The sequence below is a fragment of the Myotis daubentonii genome, chromosome 13 (assembly GCF_963259705.1).
Source record: "Myotis daubentonii chromosome 13, mMyoDau2.1, whole genome shotgun sequence".
Classification (NCBI taxonomy): Eukaryota; Metazoa; Chordata; class Mammalia; order Chiroptera; family Vespertilionidae; genus Myotis; species Myotis daubentonii.
Window position 1 is genome coordinate 13,671,579 of NC_081852.1, and position 23,592 is coordinate 13,695,170.

At 57.6% G+C, this 23,592-nt stretch overlaps 1 protein-coding gene across 4 annotated transcripts in view; it reads right to left on the bottom strand.

The window, feature by feature from the left end:
• Window positions 1-759: 759 nt before the first annotated feature.
• The window catches only part of TSPAN14 (tetraspanin 14), a 57,585-nt gene continuing 34,752 nt past the window's right edge, over window positions 760-23,592 (bottom strand). Inside the window, exons 1-8 of one of the 4 annotated variants that reach the window (XM_059662185.1) lie at window positions 20,568-20,675; window positions 11,757-11,807; window positions 10,099-10,167; window positions 8,288-8,458; window positions 5,680-5,805; window positions 4,652-4,696; window positions 2,939-3,058; window positions 760-2,375 (exon numbers count right to left, since the gene is read on the bottom strand). In XM_059662185.1, coding sequence (XP_059518168.1) covers window positions 2,304-2,375; window positions 2,939-3,058; window positions 4,652-4,696; window positions 5,680-5,805; window positions 8,288-8,458; window positions 10,099-10,167; window positions 11,757-11,807; window positions 20,568-20,660 — 747 coding nt within the window. In that variant the 5' untranslated portion in view covers window positions 20,661-20,675 and the 3' untranslated portion in view covers window positions 760-2,303. Of the gene's footprint in view, window positions 2,376-2,938; window positions 3,059-4,651; window positions 4,697-5,679; window positions 5,806-8,287; window positions 8,459-10,020; window positions 10,168-11,756; window positions 11,808-20,567; window positions 20,676-23,592 lie in introns of those variants that run through there. The other 3 variants (XM_059662183.1, XM_059662186.1, XM_059662184.1) reach the window with 3 other exon arrangements.

Consider the following 23,592-nt stretch of genomic DNA (forward strand, 5'->3'; position numbering starts at 1 on the left):
GGACCCAGGGCAGCTGGGCGGGGAGGTGACCAGAGGGCTGGCTAGGCCCTTTGCAGATAGAACCCGTGTTTGTTGGGGACCCCTACATGTGTACCCCTTATTCTAGGCTTCTTTTCTGTTCTCATCCAACTATTCAGAGTCCGACGAGGTGGCTAAAACGGCCTCAATGCTGAATAAACTAACTGGAAAACAAACCCAGCCCTAGCCTTGCCCGAGAACGGGGCTGTGGTCTGTAAGGGGTCTATCCTCCAGGTGTACCTGAATAAATGGGACCACAGAGTCGGCCAGGAGCTGCTGGTGCCACACACCAACAGGGAAGGCCTGGGGCCTCCACTTCCCCAGGCAGGCTGGCTCAGAGGTGCCTGGTGAGGGGGCACGCCAGTGACCCCGCCAGAGAGAGGCCAGCAGGCACAGAGTCCAACTCCGTGCCCCAGCCAGGTAGCCTGGCCCATCCTGCCTGGGGCAGGACAGAGTGGCCTAAACCAGCATTTCCTCTAGCCTCCAAAGTCAAGTTCTTCCACCGGGCTTCTCGCAGGCAGAGCTAACCACCAGCTGCTGGTGCCAGCGGTAACCTCCATGGAGGACAGCGGCCTTAAACCACCGGTAAAACGCATTTCAGAGTGTGCCAACGATGGGCGCTTTTACCCCCCGCCCTTCTGTCGTGTCCCGCCACACCCTGCCCCACCGGTGCCCTGGCAGCTGCGGATCCTGCCTATGCCATGTGATGTGACCCAAACAAGAACCACCAGAACCACAGCATTATTATAAAGATATATTCCATAAAAGAGCTTGGCAGTCAAAGAAAGCATCAGAGGTCCCAAACGCATTCTTCTTCCCCTAGTCTACAGGAAAAATTGTAAAAAAAAAAAAAAAAAGGGAAAACATTATAACAGTATCATCAACAAACACCCACCAGCTACGTCACAGCAGCACGTGCGCCCGGCCAGGCGGTGGAGGCGGCACCAGTCGCTGCACAAGGACAGAACTGGTACCCGACCCAGAGGAGCAGGAGCCCGAGCCGCAGCTGCCCGCTGTCCCTTTGGGCTCTGCACACACGACTTCATATCCAAGAGCAGGCCCAGAGCAGCCCTGACAGGAGGGGCGGGCGGGGTGGCCACAGGTATCCCGGTTGGGGAGAAAGGAGTCACCTCAAAAGTTAGCATCAGAATGTCCCGAGCCTCTCCCCAGCTGCAGCCAGGGTGGGCACAGAGGCCTGGCCCGAGCTCTCTGCAGGGAGCGGCAGTGCCAGGCTGGCCAGCAAGCGGCCTCAGCGTGTGGCCTGAGGAGCCCGGGCGAAGTCCCCTGACCTCGCAGTGGAAGAGTCATATTCAAGTTCCAGGTGACAGTTTCAGTAGCACCAAGACCAGAAGACAGTGCGGCCGAGTGAGCGGGGAGGGCAGTGGGTGCGGCTGGGTGCACCTGGGCCGTGGGGATGGAGAGGCGCAGCTGGTGGGGCAGGGCTGGTTCTGGAGACACTCATAGGAACTAGAAGGGATGGCTTCAGTCCCAGACACAGTAAGGCTGCTCGGAGGAGAAGGCCCGAGGAATACAGATGGAGTGAGAACATTCTTGCCCCTATAAATAAACTATTTACACGCTTTAAGAAAAGGAGAGCACAGTCTCAGAGAAGAGCCCCATCTCAGTCCCTCGTGCCTCCAGGGCGTAAGCCTCCAGGTCGGGTACCAGTTCTGTCCTTGTGATGCAGAGATGGAGCAGCACTCGGCGGCCGGGAGGGAGGGCAGCAGGCCAGGCTCACCGCACCCCTCAGGCTTCCTGCGCTTGGACATGGCTGAGGGTCCTGCAGACCCACCAGCCTCCGAGGTGCACCTGTCACCCCATCCCGTTACAGGCAGCACCCTCTGCTGCGGGGAGAAGCCCTATCCATGCCTGCTGGTCCCCTAACCAAGTCCCACTCACAGAGGACGCGGCTGCCCACCAGGCCAGCACCGATGTCGCGAGTGGTGAGGGGCCAGGGCACCTGCAGACACTGGGCTCCAAGAGGCCCAGTCAACGCTCCTGGCAGCCACAGGAGCCAGTCCCTCGGTCGCCACCCCCACCTAAAGACTATTCTGTCCCTGGGCCGACCCCCGCAGGGAGCCCGGTCACAAGTTCCTTCTGTTCAGAGGGTGAAGACGAGGCCCTCGGTCTTCAGCACCAGCAAGCAGGGTCAGAGGTCACGCCACGCTGATGCTGAAGACGGTGCTGGCTCTGGCGGGCGGCCGCTTTGCGGCCTCTGGACGTGAAGTGGACATGAAGGGTTCTGGCCTCCACGTGGCTCAGCTCTGCTCGCTCCCCGCTGCTCCTCAGAAGTGGTGGCCGGCCTTCACGGCCTCGATGTCAGAGATCAGGGTCTTCGCCAGGAAGATGCCGAATATCTGAAACCAAGGCGGCAGAGGCAGCAGCGTCAGCGTGGGACCAAGGGGGGCGGGCCCCGTGGGCAGGGCGAGGCGGGTGCCGCAACCACGGCCACTCCTGCCCAGGCACCGAGGACGCAGCAACAGTAACCGCGGGGCATGTGGCAAAGCAAGACCAGCCCACCAGTGAAGAGTGAGCCCTGGGCCCGTGTGGCTGCACCCCTGGGTCCTGAAGGGGCGCACAGCAGCACCATAGAGGCAAAGGGACACACCTGTGCCCGGGGCTAAACTAAGAAAAAACGGGCTCCCCGACTGGTTCCGATTCCCAAATAATACCTCCCGAACGTTTCCGTAAACCTGAGTTCCCCAGAAAGCCCAGGCGGCCCCGATCCGAGCTCTGGGCACGCCGGGAAACCCGCTTTCTCTGACTCCCTGAATTCCTGACTTTCTGCTGCCAGTTCCCCCATCAGACCCTCGCCCGCCTGCTCACCCCACTCTCCCTGCCCCCTGGTCACCACCACCTTCCCACCTGTGGAATCTGGGTCAACGGAACAGGTGCGGCCGCGAGGGACAGCGGGACAGACCTGGAGCAGGGAGATGGCGATGAAGACGCCGGCCACGATGTAGATATTCCGCGGTAGCCAGCCCTCCAGCGCTGGGATGCAGCCTTTGGTGAAGATGAACTCGTCCCACTTGCTCTTCAGCTGCAGGAAGATAGCACAGTCCCCTGAGCCCAGGACCCAGACGTCCCCACCCCGCACAGGGCCCCTCGGGGAGCAGGCAGCGGTGCCCAGGGCAGACAGAGCCCCAGGAGGAATGTGGACGTGGGCAGTGTGTGTCAGTAACCTGCCAGCCAAGGCCATGACCTTAACCCCTTCCTTTGGGCTTCCACGGAGTTAAAGGCCGACCTGTGCAGCCCCCCCAGCCCACGCCTGAGGAAGCGGGGGGGGGGGGGCTCGCATGCCTGGAGAGGAAGCTGCGTCTTTAGAAAGAAACTGGAGAAGGGGGCTCAGGGGCTTCCGAGTCAGAGGCGTTGGCTAGAGAAGGGACAGTGGCTCCTCCGAGGGTGCCCCTCAGTCCCAATCCAGTGGCTCCAGAAGCCGGAGACACAGGGACAGGCACAGCCCTGGAGTCCATCTTAAAACCAAGACCGTCCCCGATTCTGACTGTGCGGGTCCCAAGCCCTAATGGAGGCTCGGCAAGCACACGGGGATCTCAGCAGAGCATGCACACCCCGCCCCTACCTGTCCCCACTCGCCCTCCCTCACCCCGCACGCCCTCCTCATGCAGCAAGCAGCCCTGCCCTCACCCATCAGCCTCCACTGTGGCGACACTGATGGAACACTCCCTCATTTTCGTGGTGTCAGGGGCCGAACTGTGTCCCCCTACAGTTCATGTTAAAGGCCTAACTCTCAGAATGGGACTGTAGTTGGAGAGGGTGTGTAAAGAGGCGGACCTACTAAAATGAAGTCACTGGAGAGGGTCCTAATCCAATACGGCTGTGTCCTGAAGAAGTGGACTTCAGGACACCAAGACACAGAGGGAAGACCAGGTGAGGACTCTGGGAGGAGCAGATGGCCTCAGAAGACAGAGCCCTTGGCCTTGGACCTCTAACCGCCACGGCCCTGAGAAAATCAATGTGCTGTGGAAGCCACGGGAGTCTGTGGTGCTGTGTTCTGGCAGTCCGAGCACCTAACTCCAGTGGCACCTAACGCCACTGAATTCCTAACTGGAAGCCGCTGTCGGTACGCGCCCGTCTCTGTGAAGGGGAGGTCAGTGCAGAAGGGCTGAGGCTCTTGAACTGGAGTGCGCGCCCCAGTACCCATGGCCACCAGGGCCGCAACTCCCGTCACCAAGGCCACCGCAGCAAGGGCTGGCGTGGGACTCACTTCCTTACGGCCAGGCGCACACGCCCTGCGGCCTGCAGAAAGCCCCGAGGACTGACCCGCCTCCAGCTCCTGCAGCTGCATCCTGAACCCCTAAATAATAGACACCCTGGGCCCCAAGAAATCTCTTTTGAAATGCAGTCTTTGTCCCCGAACTTTTGTTTGCTCTCTTTCCACTAATGTAACAACTGCGATGTTCTGTGATGACAGCTCACGGGGCTTGAAATCACAGCCACGCTGCTCCGGGAGCCCCGCCGCCCCTCAGGGCGCGTGTGCTGGCCACCGCGCCCCCGCTCAGGTAGCACCTGAGCTTCATCTCCCTTGTCCTCCCTCTCCAACTGCACCTGCTACGTCAGGAAGCTGCACCACGGGGAGCAAACCAGAAGGACGCACAGTTATCTGGGCTCTCACCTGAGTCCTGACATCATAGCCACACTGTGTGTTCAACACTTTTTGCTGCAAGAAAAGCAGAAAACATCGGTCATTCTTGTTCCCTTGAGAAGCTGGTGGTAGAGGCTCTGGAAGAGTCACAGCCAAACACAGCAAGTCCCTTACACATCCCAGCATGGCTGCCGTCCTCCGACCAGCCTTTCCTGCTGGGATGGGTGGGCCAACCTCCCGTGCGAAGGGCTAGACGGTACGCACCCTGGCTCCCCTGTGGCAGGCGTGCAGCTGTGGCCACGTGGCACGAAAGCAGCCAGAGCCAACATAAAGGCGACGGCGCCCCTACAGCTCAATCGAACTTGGAGTATGGACACTGACGTTTGAATTTCATACAATTTTCACATGTCACAGAATATTATCCTTTTTAAATTTTTCAACCATTTATAAGTGGCTGAATCATTCTTGGCTTGAAGGTCACACAAAAGCAGGCGGCAGGCCAGGCCTGCCCACCGGTCAGCTCGCCCCTCCCTGTGCTGGGAACCTGGCCCTTCGGCAGGGAGGATGTGCGGCGGCCAGCCCTGGAGCCGCACCAGGCCCGTGGTGACAACCACGTTCTGTGAAGGACTCAGTCCCGCTCAGGCTCAGCCTGGCAGACACTCCCTGCTCCTTCCCAGGTTTCTGACACCCAAGGGCTGGGCTGTGGGCTGGGCATGAAAGCAGATGAATAAGGAACAACAGAGCAGAATGCTCTGCCACCCCCTGCGCCTGTGGGCTTTATCTAAGAACTGAGCGGCTTTATCGGAGAACTGAGCGTTCTCTCTGTAGAGGGAGAGGGAAGAGGGCGGACCAGGTTGGATACACTCAGAACATCGTGCCCAGGCACCCAGGTCAGAGCCTTCAGGGAGAACAATACTGGTTTTCTCCTGTTTCACCCAGAACCCTGGAGCCAGGGTGGGCATGCAGGAAAGTTCCGGAATTTATCCGTGCACAGAGGGCGAGCCTGGCACTCGTCCATCTGCAGGGAAGCCGCAGCCCAGAGCACGCAGCCCACTCACCGCGGGGTCCGGCACGCAGCAGGAGAAGGGCACGCCACACTTCTCGCGGCTGTAGCTGGCACCGCTGCAGTTGAAGTAGACGTTGAGGTCCCAGTCTTCGGGGCCGTACGCCCCGCAGCACTGGTTCTGCAGCACAAAGACAGGCCATGAGGGCTCCGGGCCGGGGCTGTGGCCGCCAGCGCAGGGTCGGTCTCAGCAACGCGGGGCTAAGTGCGCCTCTACCCGTCACACCGAGGGCCAGCCCCCAGACGTCACCGACGCAGAGATGCTGAGCGACAGGCCAGGCGGCCCTTTGCGAAGGAAACTGCGGCCACACGCTGGATCCCACAGGCTGGCTCCATGTGCCCCGCCGTGGCCCAGGGCAGAGAGGCCCAGCCCCGGTGCCCCCTCCACCTCAAGCGTTCCCTCCCTTCCCACCTTGGCCCAGAGCAGGTGTCTCGCTGTCCTCGGAGGCGCCTCTGCACCCTGGTGTGGTCCTCCTCCTCCAAGGGAACACCTCGTGGGCGGGATGTCCCCTCCCCAAGAAATTCCCACGCTGGCCCCCCTACTCCCACAGGAAGAGCTGCATCTGGGGTGAATGGGACACACCCCTGCCACCCGGCTATCTGGGGCAGCTACCAAGAGAACCCCGTCTGTCTGAGAGTGTAAAACCAACCCCTCGGGAAGCGGGACCGTCCGGGAGCAGCCCCGTCCGCACACCTGCCCGGCAGCTGCTGCGGGTGTGGCCACGGCAGGGGTGGCCGTGGCCGTGACCACGGCTCACACACCCCCGGCTTCCGGGTTCTTACTCCTAAGGTAAAGCCCACCTTCCCACCCCCACGTCCGTGACTCCAGCTGCTCTAACGATCACGATATTCACCAGGAGGAGGTTCCCTGATTCACTGAAAACCTCAGGGACATGCTATTTTGAAAAGGAAAGGAAGACAATGGAGAAACGACCATGTTTCAGGCCAGAGGGGGAGGAGCCACCAGCTCGCTGGATGCCACTGAGCGTGAAAAGGAAGAGAGGGGAGGGGGCGCGGCACTGGCGGAAGGCACGGTGAGGGACCTCGGGGAGTGGCTGGGATGATCCTGTCGAGGCAGCCGTGGCAGCAGCTGCCCTTCGGGCTTCGCTTGCTGCCCAAGGACAAGAAGAAGAAGAAGAAGAAGATGTGGGAAAGTGCCAGGAAACAAAGGCCCAGTGAGCTACGCTGGGTGAGGCCAAGAGGAAGACGTGGCCCAAAGGCAAAGTCCAGGACAATTAATATCCTGGCTTGTCTGACAGAGCAACACAGGACAGACTCTGCAAGGAAGCTCCCAACTCCCAGCATGTGCCCCGGACGCTGTCGCTGCGACGGAGAACGCGGCTCCGTGGCCAGGGCAGCCCTGCGGGAGCGCCTAGTTCAGGCCTCAGTGAACCCGGTTCCAAGCACAGAGCTCAGTCATTTACACCAGAAACGCCAGGGTGGGGAGGCCCCGCTGCTGGTGAAGATGCAGGAACAACAGGTCCCACAGCTGTACGTTTTTATCAACAAAACTTTATTAAATTTAAACAAAGAAAGAAAAGAAAATGGCCGGCCCTGGCCGGTTTGGCTCAGTGGATAGAGCGTCGGCCTGTGGACTGAAGGGTCCCAGGTTCGATTCCGGTCAAAGGCATGTGCCTTGGTTGCGGACACATCCCCAGTGGGGGGTATGCAGGAGGCAGCTGATCGATGTTTCTCTCTCATCGATGTTTCTAACTCTCTAACCCTCTCCCTTCCTCTCTATAAAAAAATCAATAAAAAAATATATTTAAAAAAAAAAAAGAAAAGAAAATGGCCGGGGCAAGGCGACTTCCACAGACTAGCACAGGTCACCCTGCGCAACACAGGAAGGCTCTCTGGTCATGTGACCGGGGTTTGGCCATATACCAAGATCCGTGAAATAAGGGTAAACAAGTTTAGGTAAATACTTAGAGCAGATCATAGTTATTTTTAATGCTTCCTAACTCGTTTTCTTCCCAGAACTAATGTGTTCCATGCAAAACGTGCCTGAGAAGTAGGTTTTCTGACAGAGCACAGACCACGCGGGAGCCCCGCACAGGCCGGCGAGGCAGGGAGTGGTCCCGTCCCAGCCTCCAGTGCACCGCCCGGGGCGCAGAGGCCAGTGGGGGAAAGGCCGGGCCTGGGGCGGCTGAGGCAACCCCCCGGGACCTGTTCCAGGTCGCATTCCTCTCCATCGGAGGCAGCTTCCTCCAGGCAGCTCTGCCTCTCAAACAGGAAGGGGAAAAGGTCCCTGGAAGGGGACGGGAACAGCCTGACAGTGAGTCACCTCTCTGGGGAGAAGCCCTGGCCCTCGGTACCCACAGTGCCCAGGGGACTGCAGCCACCTGCGTGGCCAGGGATCGAGAGGTCTGGCTCCTGGGGGAGGGTGGCCACGGGGACAGCTGGACTTGCCTGCCCAAACCAGAGGGGAGAGGGCACACGGAGAGCCAGCCTGGACTGCCCGGCAACCCTGAGCAGGCAGAGCTGAGGACCGGCGGTGAGGCGGCCCTCCAGGCCCCGCTCCAGGCTCCCCCAGCCTGGCTCCCGAGCAGCACACAGATGCATGCCCGGAAAGCATGGCCCTCAGGGCGCCGCAGCAGACTTACGGCTTTCTGAAGGGAGTCGATGAGGTTCTGCAGGTCAATGTCGTCCCGGTAGGATTTGATGTTGCTCTCGAAGAACTCGCGGAACCGGTCCCTCACCCAGTCCTGGAACAAGAAGGCCAGCACGGCCACGGCCAGCTCGAGGAAGAAGATGAGCACGATGGTGCCGCAGAACTGGGGACCAGACGAGAGCGGGAGTCACCACTCTGCACCTCGGCCGGACCCACCCGCCTGCCCAGAGACCCTCATCACTAGCTCATGCCTCCCCACACCACGGCACTGCTGGCTGGAGAGCTACATGGGAGGAACTGTGAGACAGCTCCAAGCCACTGTGTCAGCCATTTCCTCTGAAGGAAGCCGAGGCTCACACAGGCACACAGGCTGCCTGAGGGCACAGAACTCGCACAGGACAGTGAGTTTCCTGACAGGGCTCTGCGCAGCTCGGTTGGGGGTAGATGACAGTCCACTGCACAAAGCCATGGCCAGAAGCACGGCGGCCCCTGGCCACAGCGGTGGTGACATTCTGGGAGGGCCCACACAGCTGTAGGTCCACGTGCCTCCCTCCCACCTGTTCACTGGCCTCACTGCAGCCTAGGACAGAGGGTACCACGCATGCATGCACTCACATACACACATGCACACAGGCCTTCCAAAATGGAATCTCCAGTCACACAGAAGCAAGATACAAAACATAATGCTTTTAAGAAAGAAAAAAAAAATTAGCCCTAGCTGGCTTGGCTCAGTGGGTAGAGCGTCAGCCTGCGAACTGAGGGGTTGTGGGTTTGATTCTGGTCAAGGGCATTATGCCTGGGTTGCAGGCTCGATCCCCAATAGGGGGTGTGCAGAAGGCAGCCAATCGATGATTCTCATCATTGATGTTTCTATCTCTCTCCCCCTCTCCCTTCCTCTCTGAAATCAGTAAAAATATATTTTAACAAAATTAGGAGCCCTGACTGGTTTGGCTCAGGAGATAGAGCGTCGGCCTGCGGACTCATGGGTCCCAGGTTTGGTTCCGGTCAAGGGCATATACCTTGGTTGTGGGCACATCCCAGTAGGGAGTGTGCAGGAGGCAGCTGATCAATGTTTCTCTCTCATCGATATTTCTGACTCTCTATCCCTCTCCCTTCCTCTCTGTAAAAAAATCAATAAAATATATTTTTTTTAAAAAAATTAGGAAAAACCACACAAATTTTGCCTTTTACATTAAGCTCAGGAAAGAGGAAGCTTGATCTAATGAATTCAACAAATAATATGTTGTAAAACACAACTGTTGTTTCCCCATCAGGTGCTATTTAATGGAACGCATTTCAAAATGAAAGAGTATCTAAATATAAAACTAAACTCTTGGGGACTTGTTCCGCCAGCACATGCAAAACACCCTGGAGGGGGGAAGTGATTTCCCAACGTCACTGACAACATCTCCTGATCTCAGCCAGGAAGGGCAAAGGTGAGCAGCAAACAAACAATTCCTTTAGAACTCGGGGGAGGAAGATAAAAGGCAAGAGAGGGGAGGGTGTGGGCAGCAGGCTCCGTCCCCGGGGAGCTGAGAACAGAGGGGCCAGCTGCTTTCTCCGGGGACGAGGAGCTTGCTCCGCGGATCGTTTCCTGAAATCGTACCATCTGGGGCAGCAGCACACAAGGGGGCTGTAAGAGCTGCGGCCAGGGCGCCCAGACAAGGAAAGAGTCTGCCCCGCAGAACCCCCACGCGGCCCCCGCCCGCCCCTGGGGCCACTCACAAACTTGAGCAGGCAGATGTTCTCCCGCAGGGCCCCCACACAGCCAGCAAACCCCAGGGTGAACATGACCACGCCCACCATGAGCACCAGCACCACGGGGTCGACTCCATGCAGCCGGGTCACCTTGGTGAGGTCGGACAGCACCCCCTGAAAGAAGCAGAGAGCAGGGCAGGATCAGCCTCAAGGGGGGTCCGTGGAGGGCTGGGCTGTGTGCAGACCTGCATGAGGACAGGCTCCTGCCTTGCAAGGCTCAATCATCTCATTAGCAAGCCGGGCGAGCGTGAGGCCCCTGCCTCCTGCCCTTGGAGGCCTCTCTGCCCAGCAGATCCCTGCCCACCTCAGCCCCCGGACCTTCACACGCAGCTTTCCTGGTCTCCATCCAGGCCTGGGGCGGGGGGAGCCCTGAGGGGCCCTGGGGCCTGTGGTCAGGGCATCCGGTGCCGGAGCCTCGCCCTGGCCTCCAGACATCTGGCAACTGACTGCACTCAACTGACGGAGAACCCACAATCCTGAGAGGACAGTGGCCTCAGTGTGAGCGCCCCCGTGGAAACACTCAGCAAGGCCAGGAGGCAGCTGCCCGTGAAACTTCGTGGCCACGGTGGCACCAAACCTGCAGTGTCCAAATGGCAGTGCCGGCCACGTGTGCTACTGAGCACCTGAATGTGGCAGGGGAACTGAACAAATGAATTTCAATGTGTATTTCATTATAACTAACTTAAATATAAATAGTCACATGTGATTGCTGGCAACCAAAACGGACACAGCAATTCTATGGGATTCAAAGGAGGAAGGAGAAAACAGCAGCCAGACCAGGCCACCCAGGGGGAACTAGGCAGCTGGGTAACCAGGCCTAAGCGCCAGGCTCTGCGGGTTGAGCTGCTGCTATTCCGGAGGTGGCCACACGGTGGCGCTATGGGCTATGACTTGCACCTGCTTCCAGGTCACAAGGACAAAGGGACAGTGCACCTCAGCTCCTGCCCTTTAGGGGTTCACAAGCCAACCTGTAGGTGCCCAAACCCAAAGGCGGGCCTTATCCAGTTCCTAAGGCAAGAAAGCCCTCCCATCCTCCCACCTCCTCCTTCTGGAGGCTCCACTGAAGAAAGAGCCCTGGGCATGAGGCTCAAGGTAAAACATTAGTTCCCACTGTTCCCGGCCTGGCCTGCTGGGCCTTGTTCCGCCCTCACCACCTCCCCAGCACCCACCCACCCACAGAGCAGAAGGCGCACCGCCTCTAGTACCTTCCCCAGAGCTCCCACTGCCCTTTGTCCTGGATGGTAAGGCCTGTCTCTCTCCTCACCTTCCTCCAGGGGCTGGGCAAGGAGGTGCACAGGGCACAGGACCTGCCCCTGCCCACGGGGCCCATAACAGAGCCCTGCTCCCTGGTTCAGAGTCTTTCTGGGGTGAGGACAGAGCTTCAGGAATAAACACACAGACCCTCCTGCTCCCAGAGGCACAGACCTGCCCCGGACACAGCTGCCAACCAGCCCAGGGCGACCTGGAGCTTCGGGAACAGGAAAGAGGGCTCCACACTCACAGAACTCAATACCCGGCAGCCCAGCCCGGCCCCCAGCAACCCTAAATTCACTAACTGTTTCCAAGAACTGGCTCAGTCAAGATGAATGACTGCAAATCACGACCTGGCACAGAAACACCTGTCAGGGAGGAAGGGACCGTGAACGCTGAACCAACCTGGCTCTGGCTGTCCGATGCTCAGGGTCCTAGTGACAGCTACTTACCTTTTCGCTCCATGCCCACAGTCCGGCTCCGAGGAAGGCAACTCCAGCCAACTGAGCGGGGGGGGGGGGGGGGGGGGGGTAGAGAGAAAGAGAGAGAGACAGAATTAGGCTGGAAGCCAGCACCATGAACATGCTTCTCAGAGAAAGATCCACACGGCCAGCAGGAGAGGGACAATGGCTTCATGTCCATCCTGGCGGATCAGGGCCGGCAGCCCCTGGGCCCTGCAGATGACAGGGTCTGGACCCTGGAATAAGGCACCAGGAAGGCTCTGGATGACCCACACCTACCTTCCCTGAGCATTTAAACAAACTCCTTCAGCCCCCCAGCTCCACTCACAGGCAGGGGCCCCCAGAACACACTGCCCTGCCAAGATGCCGGAGTCAGAGCCCGCAGGCCACGGCCGCTGTCCCCATTCCACAAGCACCCCATCTCAGTGCGGTCTGTGTCCACGACACCCGCAGGCCATGGCCGCTGTCCCCATTCCACAAGCACCCCATCTCAGTGCGGTCTGTGTCTATGACACCAGCAGGCCACGGCCGCTGTCCCCATTCCACAAGCACCCCATCTCAGTGCGGTCTGTGTCCACGACACCCGCAGGCCACGGCCGCTGTCCCCATTCCACAAGCACCCCATCTCAGTGCGGTCTTTGTCCATGACACCCGCAGGCCACGGCCGCTGTCCCCATTCCACAAGCACCCCATCTCGGTGCGGTCTGTGTCTATGACACCGGCAGGCCACGGCCGCTGTCCCCATTCCACAAGCACCCCATCTCAGTGCGGTCTGTGTCCACGACACCCGCAGGCCACGGCCGCTGTCCCCATTCCACAAGCACCCCATCTCAGTGCGGTCTGTGTCTATGACACCAGCAGGCCACGGCCGCTGTCCCCATTTCACAAGCACCCCATCTCAGTGCGGTCTGTGTCCACGACACCCGTAGGCCACGGCCGCTGTCCCCATTCCACAAGCACCCCATCTCAGTGCGGTCTTTGTCCATGACACCCGCAGGCCACGGCCGCTGTCCCCATGCCACAAGCACCCCATCTCAGTGCGGTCTGTGTCTATGACACCGGCAGGCCACGGCCGCTCTCCCCATTCCACAAGCACCCCCTCTCAGTGCGGTCTGTGTCTACAACACCCGCAGGCCACGGCCACACCGACATCGCGCAGGTGCCTCCATAGGCTCCGTGCAGTGGAGACGCTGCACAGCCCCGCACCGCCCCACCCCACCCCGCCTCAGGCCCCAGGTCTCAGGCCTGGACAGACTCAAGCAGCTGCGAAGCCTGCCCCCAACCCCACCCCCGGGTACACGTGTGCTTGGGATATGCCGGGTCCTTCGTTACTAAATTAAAATAGGCCTGAGCTAAGCGACGTGCCCACCCCAGAAAAGCAGCAGGCCCATCCCTGACCTGCCACCCGCAGGAACCCACTGGGGTTAGGCTGCCTCAAATGCACCCCCGACCCCCCAAACACCACACAGATTCCTGAACTGGGAGGATTTTCCCACATGAGACAAACACCTCCAGTCTGCATATCATCAGCCTCCTGTTTCACTCCCTTACACCGTGCAGGCACTCGCTGCCATGTATCAGGTCCTCGTGGGAAAGAGCAGAGACGGTGTCTCCACGGCTCTCACCTCTCCCACATGGATTCTCCAGCTTCAGGACGTCCCTGCCTATGCAGCCCACCGCCAGCCTGCGGATGGGAAGAGAAGAGCCTGGAAAGAAAGCCCTGGGCGTTCTTACCCTCTTCTGCAGCCAATTTCAGAAAACGTGGGCATGCCCACTATTCGGAGGGAACTTCCGAGGGCTGACTTCTCACTGCTGGTTCCCTCACTGCCTGTGGACCCCAAGTGAAGAAGCCCTGGGGGGACCGATCCCTCTATTTCACCAAGGGGAACACGGGCCAAGCAGAATGCCAACCGGGGGGGTGGGGGGCACAACCTCCTCCTCTCCCCGGTGTCCCAGGTGGTAAGCAAGCCTGAAGGTGAGCCGTCACTGCCCACTGGATCCTGGAGGCTTCCTTCCCACCATCCCTGAGTCCTGGCTGTCTCACTTCCTCTTCAAAGCTGGAAGTGGAGGCTTTCTTCTGGGCTCATCTGGGCTCCGAAGAGCTGGTCATTCCCTTCTCCACAGGCCACTCAGCTTTGGGCACGAGGCACACATTCACAGGCGTCGTTGTCCACACACCCCGTCACCACTCCTCCACTCCTCCCCCACCTCCCCCTCCTCAGAGCTCTCTAAATGCTGGGAGCCTCACACTCAGGCCTACCCCACCCCCGAGCTCTCTCGATGACAGTGCACAGGCTTTCGATCCCATCTACACTGCACACTGCTGACCACACACCCGTCCCCAGCCACAGCTGCTCCAAGTCAAACACTCAGCATCTACTTGACTCGTCACCTGAGCGACCGAAGGACTCTTCAATCTGCACGTGCCCCCAACTGGAGCCTTGCCCCCCCCCACCCTCCCCCACCCTCCCCCACCCAGCTCCTCCCCAACGCTGCCCTCGTTACATTATGGCACCTACTCACTCGCTTAAGACAGAAAGCCTTGACCTCATGCTTGATGCCTCTCTTTCCCTCCAAGTTCCCCTACCAGACCCTCTGCTGGTTCTCCCTCCAAAACTCGTGGCCAGTTCTCCTCCTGCCCCTGCTGCCACCTGTCCATGTCCACCCCCTCGGCGCCTCCTCACAGGTCCCCAAGCAACTGCAATGATCTTTTAAAAAACAACAAACACACGACTCCATACCCTGCAATGACTTCCTTGAACTTTCAGAATAAAATTCAAACTCCTCACCACAGCCCACAAGGACCAACACGGCCAGGCTTTGGCCCACCCTCCACCATCACCTCCTACCCATCTCCCCTCCCCAACCCCACTCCAGGCCACGCTGGCACCGGTACCAGTTCTGAACGCAGCAAACGCAGCCTGTCTCACAGCCGTGACACCGTTCCCTTGGCCTAGAACAGTGATGGCGAACCTATGACACGTGTGTCAGAGGTGACACGCAAACTCATTTTTTTGGTTGATTTTTCTTTGTTAAATTTCTTTTTTAAATATATAAAATAAATATCAAAAATATAAATCTTTGGTTTACTATGGTTTCAAATATCAAAAAATTTCTATATGTGACACGGCACCAGAGTTAAGTTAGGGTTTTTCAAAATGCTGACACGCCGAGCTCAAAAGGTTCGCCATCACTGGCCTAGAATGTCCTTCCTCCCTCTCCCTTCCTGGCTTTGTCCCTCCGTTCATTCCAGGCTCTTCACAGTCCACTCCTCAGGTGCCTCCTTTCCTGTCCCAGGTGGACAAGCCCCCACCTTCATCCTGACCACCTCCCATGTCTGCTTTTCCTCCGGCCGTCAGCCAAGGCCACACGAGCTACCTGTCCAGTGTCTCTCCCGTTTAAGCTCTCTGAGGGCAGAGAGGTTTTCGGTCTTGTTCCGGGTTGTACCCCAACAACTTGGCAAGGACTTGGCCCTTGTAGGTATAGAGCAGGCGTGAGCGCATGAGTCGCCAGAGCCCCCAGACGGAGCAGCCCTGCCCGTGGTCCTGCCTGCTCGCCTCCCAGCGCTCTCCCGGGTCTCAGTCCAAATGCACTCAAAGCAAGAGCGGGCCAAGCAAAGGCGAGGCTGGCCAGGTCCAAGGCCAGGCCCCCCACGGGGACATTAGGATCAGAGCAGGATAGGCCTGGAGGCTGTCATCCCAACCCCCTCCAGTGGCCCCAGCAAGCATCCCAGCCCACCAAGCTGCACTCCACGGCAGCGCGCCCCCTGCCTGGCACCATGGGGGACGGTGAGGAAAGCCCACCCCCTATCACCCCTCACGGGGCCCCGGTGAGCTGCCTGCTCCCCGCCACTGGGCACAGCTCTCTTCCCACACGGGCTGCGCTCCCAGACAAAGGGCTCGCGCTTCCTTCCTTCTCTAAAGGAAGGACTCGAGTTAACTTGCACCAGGAAAGACAGGAACCAGGGTCACATGTCAGGCCTTGGGTTTAATGATGCTGACCCGGCAGAAAGTCTGGGCCCAGCACTTATTTTAGAGACGAGTTGACTGAGGATCAGACAGGGGAAGTGGCCTGTCTGGAAGCTCACAGGGCAGCCCTGTGACCGGCAGCCAGGACAGCCAGCATCACCCGGTTCGCCGTGAACTCTTGCACTGACCGTCGGTGGGGCTGGGCCATCCTCACTGGGAGACGGTTCAGCCGGCCGCCTGGCTTTGGAGTAGCCTTCCTAGTCTCTCTTCTAAACCCTGACGCAGTCCCTCCCAGAGACTGAGGCCCAGCTGCCCCCAGCCCGAAGGGAGGCCGCGGGGACGTCACCGCAGTGGCACGGTGGGAAGTAGCACCAGCCTTCCCTGAGCGCCAGGCCCCGTGTTAATCACTGAACACCCCAAAGAGGCCCTTCCATACCCATCACACGAGCACTGTTACCCCATTTTTCAAACTGGAAAACAGATATATAGGACGACTTGGTTATTTGTCCAAAGTCACCTGGCTGGCTGGTGGCCATGAGGTAAGACCAAACCTGAGTTCCTGACCTCCCTTATCTCCCTGGCCAGGAGGAGGGGCCGGTCAAGGGGACAGAGGTGAGGACGTTTCTCAGAAGGGGCTTCTGAGCTGTGCGACTCTAAAGCCAAGGCCCCCCACTGTCCGCCAGGTGGTGGGGATCGCTGAGTCCCAACCAGGGCCGGTGGCCTCCTGGGAGGGAGAGAGGGTGCCCCTGTAAAGATCCCGCATCTGCCTTCCCACCCCACACAAAGGAGCCTGGGAAGGAAGGCGGAGGATGGTCCCGCCCTGCCTGGTCATGGGGCTGCACAGAACCCCCTCGCCCATGAGCGAGCTGCGGGGCTTTACCCCAGAGGCTCCCACCCCGGCCGCGCCTGCTGGACAGCAGGAGGTCCCGAAACCACGAAACCACGTGTGTCGAAACAGCCCCTCTCCACTGGCAGTTAGGTGGCCAGGCTCCTTGCGAAATGTCATTCCAGTGTGTGAACATACTTAGGCCACTCCTGTGGGCCCAGAGGGCTTTGCTCAACACGCTGAGACAACCCGCCAGCAGTAGCGCAACACCTCGGGCTGCCCCGCGGCCTCTGGCGGGAAGCTGACATTCACAGAGCCCTTCCCTTCCCCTGGGCCGCCTGGGGGAGCCTCGAGAAAACCAGAAGCACCCCCAAGAAAGAGAAGGCTGGACGAACAAGCATAGCACAGGGCAGGGGTCCTGGCTCCGCCCTCCGCCCTGCAGCTTCCTAGAGACAGGACCTGCGTGGGGACCTGCGCGAGTTGGGGGACCTCCCTAGGCCTGTTTCCCTCCCTGGGTCACAGGAGGTGGTAGGACTGAGGGAAGTGTCATAGGTGATGTACTTAAGCCTGGGGCACAGCGCCATTCTGAGCGGCCCGGCCTCCTGGGGGGACAGAGCACAGGCATGGAGGGGCAGGCTCCACCAGCATGGGCTGGACGGGAACACTACTTGCCACACCCTCCCCCCCCACCCCCGCCAGGAAAACTCCCCGCACTAGGCTTTTCTTAGGTCTCTGGAGACAACAGCACATCAGAGTTGAGGGGAACAGCCTTCTGGGGGCTTTCCAAGGGGGACAGGAGAGACTGATGGGAAGGAAAGGGTGGGGAGAGGCTAGCACAGACACCTCTGTCCCTGACTCACCGTGACCTTGAGCAGCCACCCCTGCCTTGGGCCTCAGTCTGCCAATCCGCAAAATCCAGCGGCGGCGACCAGTGATCGCCGACTGGCCAGTGATCGCCAACAGCATACGCACCTCCTGCTGTCTAAACTCTGTCACCCCAAATCGTGCAGGTGGGGCCCATGGCTCTGGCAGCTACAGATGGGGAACCCTGGCTCAGGCCCGGGGAGTTGGGAGAACACCAGACATGCTCTGGCCACTTGAAAAGCCAACAATCAAATACTGGCCAGAAAAGACGCCAGAGAGCCGGGCCCACACCTAGCCTGGCCCAGAGACCCAGTGGGCTGGGGGGAACACCAGGGTGTCTGCGGGGTCAGGAGGCCTTGCCCTCAGGACTGTGGCCACTCTGAACCCTACACAGAGCAGGGAACGTTCCTTTCAAAATGGTCCCACATTAAAATAGTCCAAACCAAGCCACTTCCCAGTGGGACTCTGGAAGCCGGAAGGGACGCTGGGGCCCAGCTTCCTCCCTGGGGAGAAAGAAGCAGGGCCAGGCCAGGACGGTGCCTCACACAGGGTCACCCAGAGGCCTTCCTCCCGCCGGAAGGGTGGTGCTGGGCAAGCAGTGCCTGTGCCCTGCCCAGCACAGCCCGAGAAGCAGGACTCCCCAGCGTTCGGACAGACGCCTCTGCCTTCCCTGATAACAGAGCCCACCGCCCCCAAGCCCCGCCCAGGAATCTGACTGCGTCAAAGCCTTTGAAAGGAAGGAAGGAAGGAAGGAGGGCAGGCTTATCTAGGGGAGGTGACAAGCAGCTCCTCAAGCAACTGAGAGGAGGAACCCCCACCCAGCCACCCCCACCCAGCCCCTGCCTTCGCTGGCACAGCTCAGTGACCCACAGTGGGCGGAAAACCAAGATCCTGAGCCAGGTTCCACACTTGTATGAGCCAGGGAGTGAACACTTGCAGCTTTGCCTATTGTTTAAGTCCTCAGCTCCGCCGTGGGAGCAGGAACGCGGCCACAGATGAAACGCGAACGCACTGGCAGGGCTGTCCCAGTGAAGCTGTGTGTGCACAGCAGGCCGAGAGCCAGGTGTGTCCTGCCCTCGGCTATCACACTGACACCATCTGGAGCTGGAGACAAAACAGGATTTCCTTCAGCTCGGGCACGTGAGCCCCGGGAGCATCCCCCAATTCGGGTCCACAACCCTGGTGTGTCTTCGTATCACTCCAACCCGACTTCATAGCCTAAAACTGTAAATAACCCAAATGGTACATTTCCACAACAGAACGTTACACAACGATGAACATGAATGCTGCAACTACACACAATGGCATGAATGAATCTTACACACAATAGTTAATAAAAGGAGGCAGACTAAAAGGATATAATACTGGTAAGGAAGTGCTATGCATGGAATTGGATGGTTGTGGTGCTCCCACTTCAAATCCACAAGTTGAAGCCCTAACCACTGGGATGCATTTGGAGGTGGGGGTTTGGGGAAGTGATTAGGGCTAGAGGAGGTCAGAGGGTGAGGCCTCGATGACTAGTATCCCGTAGGAGGAAGAGGAACCAGAGCACTCTCTCTGACATGTGAGGACACAGCCAGAAGACAGCCGTCTGCAAGCCAGGAAGAGTTCTCACCAGATGTGCCCACGCTGGCACCCTCACCTCAGACCTGCAGCCTCCAGAACTGTGAGAAAATAAGTTCCTGTTAGGGCAACCTGCCTCGGGTAACCTGTTATGTCAGCCCAAGCTGAAAAAGACAAGAAGAATACTTAGGTGGATGAGCTGTACACAGCATCTAGTCAAAGTTATTAGCGAGGCAAAAAGGGGGGTGGGGGGATGTGACCTATAATAAGGGGCGGGGGAGGGGGGACCAGTAACTAGAAAGACAGGTATGACAGAAAATTGAATTAGCAAAGATTCTAAAACAGATATGGTAAATAGCCTCAGGGGTTTAAAGGAAAAAATATAGAGAATGAAGAGAGAAATCTACATATATAAAAGCCTAAGCGACCGTCTGACTGTTCGAAGGTCCGACTGGTAGCTATGATGCACAATGACCACCAGAGGGCAGACGCTCCAACCGGTAGCTATGACACGCACTGACCACCAGGGGACACTCAACACAGGAGCTGCCGAGCTGCGGTGACTTGGCAGCTGCGGTTCTCAGATGATGCACCTGGAACAAGAGAGGAGGGAGCCCGATTCCGGGGTGCATCACCCGGGAACCGCCCTCTCACAATCCGGTACCCCTCGGGGGATGTCAGAGAGCCGGTTCCCGCCCGATCCCCACAGGCCAGGCCAAGGGATCCCACCTGTGCATGAATCTGTGCACCGGGCCTCTACTAGAAAATATTTAAAAAGACCCAAATGAAACCATTAGAAATAGAATAAAGCCCAGCCAGTGTGGCTCAGTTGGTTGAGCATCACCCCATGCATCAGGAGGTCACCAGCTGGATCCTGGTCAGGGCATATACCAGCCTTGGGCAAACTACGGCCCGCGGGCCGGATCCGGCCCGTTTGAAATGAATAAAACTATTGAAAAAAAAGACCGTACCCTTTTATGTAATGATGTTTACTTTGAATTTATATTAGTTCACACAAACACTCCATCCATGCTTTTGTTCCGGTCCTCCGGTCCAGTTTAAGAACCCATTGTGGCCCTCAAGTCAAAAAGTTTGCCCACCCCTGGCATATACCCAGGGTGCAGGCTCAATCCCAGTAGAGGGCATAGAGGAGGAAGCTGATCAATGATTCTCTTTCATCATTGATGTTTCTATCTCTCTCTCCCATCTCCTTACCTCTCTCTGGAAAAAAGAGAGAAAGAAATAGAATAAAGTCAAACTCTTGAAGTGAGCCAGAGGAGAAAAGACACTTTACATACAGAGTATGTATGCATATTTTAACCACTGAAATGAAAATAGATCAAAATGGAATGCAGGAAGCATATACATAAAATACTTATACCAGGGAAAAAAGATTTATAATCAGTGACTGAATCTTCTACCTTAGATGCTAGAAAAACAGCAAAATAATTCCAAAGTAGAAGAAAGGAGATAATAAAAATAAGAGAATCAATAAAAAAAAATTTATTTCAAAAGAAATCAATGAAGTTGAAAAAGAAAAAACAGAGAAAAACCTACAGAAGTCAGATCCCCGAGTCAAACCTGCTTCACAGTGGCAGGGGGCGGGCGGGCGGCCGCCTGCAGAAGGGGGGCCGGCTGCCCAGGGCACAGGGCAGCTTCCGAAGTGGGGGACATGTTTTCTGTCTTCCCTGGGTGATGATGGTGGTTCCATGGGCGCCCAGTTGTCAACGCATCCACCTGTACACTTGAAATGGCTAAATGTTATTGTCTCATTTACACCTCAACAGGGGTGTTATTTTCAAAAAGCACTTCTGGGGGAAAAGGTACGAACAAGATGGGAATGAGACTCCCACGCAGAAGACAAGTCGCTCCAGCAGCCGGGCCGGGCTGAGTTGAGTAGGTGCTGCCAGAGATGCTGAGTCACACGCACTCCAGTCACAGACCTGAGACTACCTGTGAGCCAGAACGGTCACAGGTGCCCGGCGCAGAGCAGTGCACCTCAAACCACCCCCCCCCCCCCGCCCGGGGATCAGCCTCTGGGCGCCCAGGCCCTGCAGGCCAGCGCCACAGGCAGCAAGTAGCCAGGAGAGCCTCCGATGAAGTGACCCCTGATTGACCTCTGCCTTGGCAAGCGTTGGAGAAACACGCACACCTGTGTGACTAGCTGATCTCTTTCTTGGGAACTGGGACAGCCCTTCTGGAGAAGCAATTTGGACTATATAAACATGTCAGGCCATCGGAACAACGAACACACCTTCTGACCCGTTTGGTCTCCCTCCCGGGACTCGACTCCAGCAAATCATCCCTGTCCTCCCCCACACGGAAGAATCTGTATTACACAAAACCAACCACTGCGTCCTTATCTGGGATCGTAAAAGAAATGGAAACAACCTAAATGCCCAATACGGGAATTTCCAAAAGTACACTCAGGAAAACTGCAGCCACCTGGATGAGCTACGCGCGGGGATGTGCGCACGAAAGCGCAGGCCTCAAGGCTGCGAGGACGGGCCACCGGGTGACCCTGGTGATGAGGCAGGAGAGCGGAGCTCGAGGAGGGAATGCGGTGCAGCTGGGGCGTCTCGTGCAGAGTTTCCATGCAACTGCAAACGTTTATGAAATAAAACTTGAAGAGAAAACGAAACCACTTCTTCTCAGCCGTGAAAATGAAAAGATGCTAAACACGAAAAAACACTAGCCTTGCGCGGCTTTCTGACGGCATCAGTCACCCAGAGATGGAAGGGGAGGAACACCTGCACTCGGACCTGGGCCTCTAACATTACACGGGGTCCAGCTCACACGTGGGCAATTCTGTCAGCCAACCGTAGGAGGTACTGACTGTCCCCCTCGTGGGAGAAGGAGCGAGATAAAGGCCGCAGGAAGAGAAGGCTCTCCACTCACAAAGATGCTGCGACCAGGCAGGAGAAGGGAGCCGCCTTTAAGTCCTTCCCCACCAGGCTGGCTTTGCCTCTGGGGGGGGTGGGGGGGACCACATATCCTGGTCTGCCTGGGACAGTCCTGGGGACACCTGTTGTTTCGGCAAAATTCTTAACTTCTCTTAGCAACGTCACCCCAGGTTTCCCAGTTTGGGCCATAAATTACATGTACGACACCATACTCACAGGAGGCACCTGTCACGGTAAAGGGAGGCGCCTCTCACTCAGCAACAGGCTGCACGCTGGGCTCAGAGCTGACCCTGCACTCTGTAAGTCACCGAGCAGCAACGGCAGGGTCCCTGCTCTCTGGACAGGGCACCGTCTGTGCTCACGCGGGGCCTCAGCTCTTCGCTTTTAACCAGTCCTCCTCTGCGGTAGATGCAGGCAAGGCCTTCACCCGACCCCGTGCCGATTAACCTCGGTGCGTGTGGTGGGAAGCAATCCTGGCTCTGCAGACGCCATCTGATGACCCCTATACAGGACTCACTCCGGGGACCGGGAATGCGAAGTTCTCTGGGGAGCCAGTGAGCAAAGGGCCGCCCACCACCCCTCCCGGCCCACCGGCCTCCCTTCCTCTGCAAGTCCAGGGAGAGTGCAGGCACTTTTAACTGTGGTAAGTGGGCGTCATATCAAATTGCCATTTTTAAGTGTACAGCTTGGTGTGACTCGGCATATTCAAAGGGTTATGCCACCACCACCATCCACAGAACGGTTTTTTAATATATTTTTATTGATTTCAGGAGAGAGAGAGAAAGGGGGGGGGGGATATTAATTATGAGAATCATTGAATGGCTGCCTTCTGCACACCCCTTACTGGGGATGGAGCCAGCAACCCAGGCATGTGCCCTTGACCGGAATCGAACCCGGGACCCTTCAGTCTGCTCTACCCACTGAGCCAAACCAGCTAGGGCCACAAAATTTTTTATCTGGCAAAATTGACACCCTGCCCATTGAACAATAACTTCCCCATTCTCCCCTCCCCCACTCCCTGGCAACCACCATTCTACTTTCTGTTTCTATGAATTTGACTGCTCTGGGTACATCACATAAATGGAATCATACGGTATCTGTTCTTGTGTGTCTGACGTATTGCACTTACCACAGCGTCCTCAAGGTTCATCCACGCTGTGGCAGGTGGCAGGACTGCCTTCCTTTTTAAGGCTGAATAATATTCCACTGCATCCTAGACCCCATTTCGTTTATCCATTCATCTGGCAGTTGATACCTGGGTTGTTTCTACCTTTGGCTCTTATGAATAACACTGCTATGAACATGGATGTGCAAATATCACTACAGATCCTGCTCTCAATTCTTCTGGGGATATGCCCAGAAGTGCATTGCTGGATCCTATGGTAGTTTTATTTTTTAACTTTTCGAGGAACCACCACACTATTTTCCATAGCAGCTGCACCATTTTACAGTCGCATGAACAGTGCACAAGGGTTCCGATTTCTCCACCACCCTCCCAACACCTGTCAGGTTCGGTTCTTTCCGTAATAGCCATCCTCATGGGTTTAAAGTGGTATCTCTGTGGTTTTGATTTGCATTTCCCCAAGTCAAAGTGAGATTTTGCGCTAGAAACAGGTCTAACACAAACAAATAATGATTACAATGATTTTTTTAAAATGTAAGAAATGCTAGTGCCTTCAAAATGCTATGCTGGCTGGGAGCGT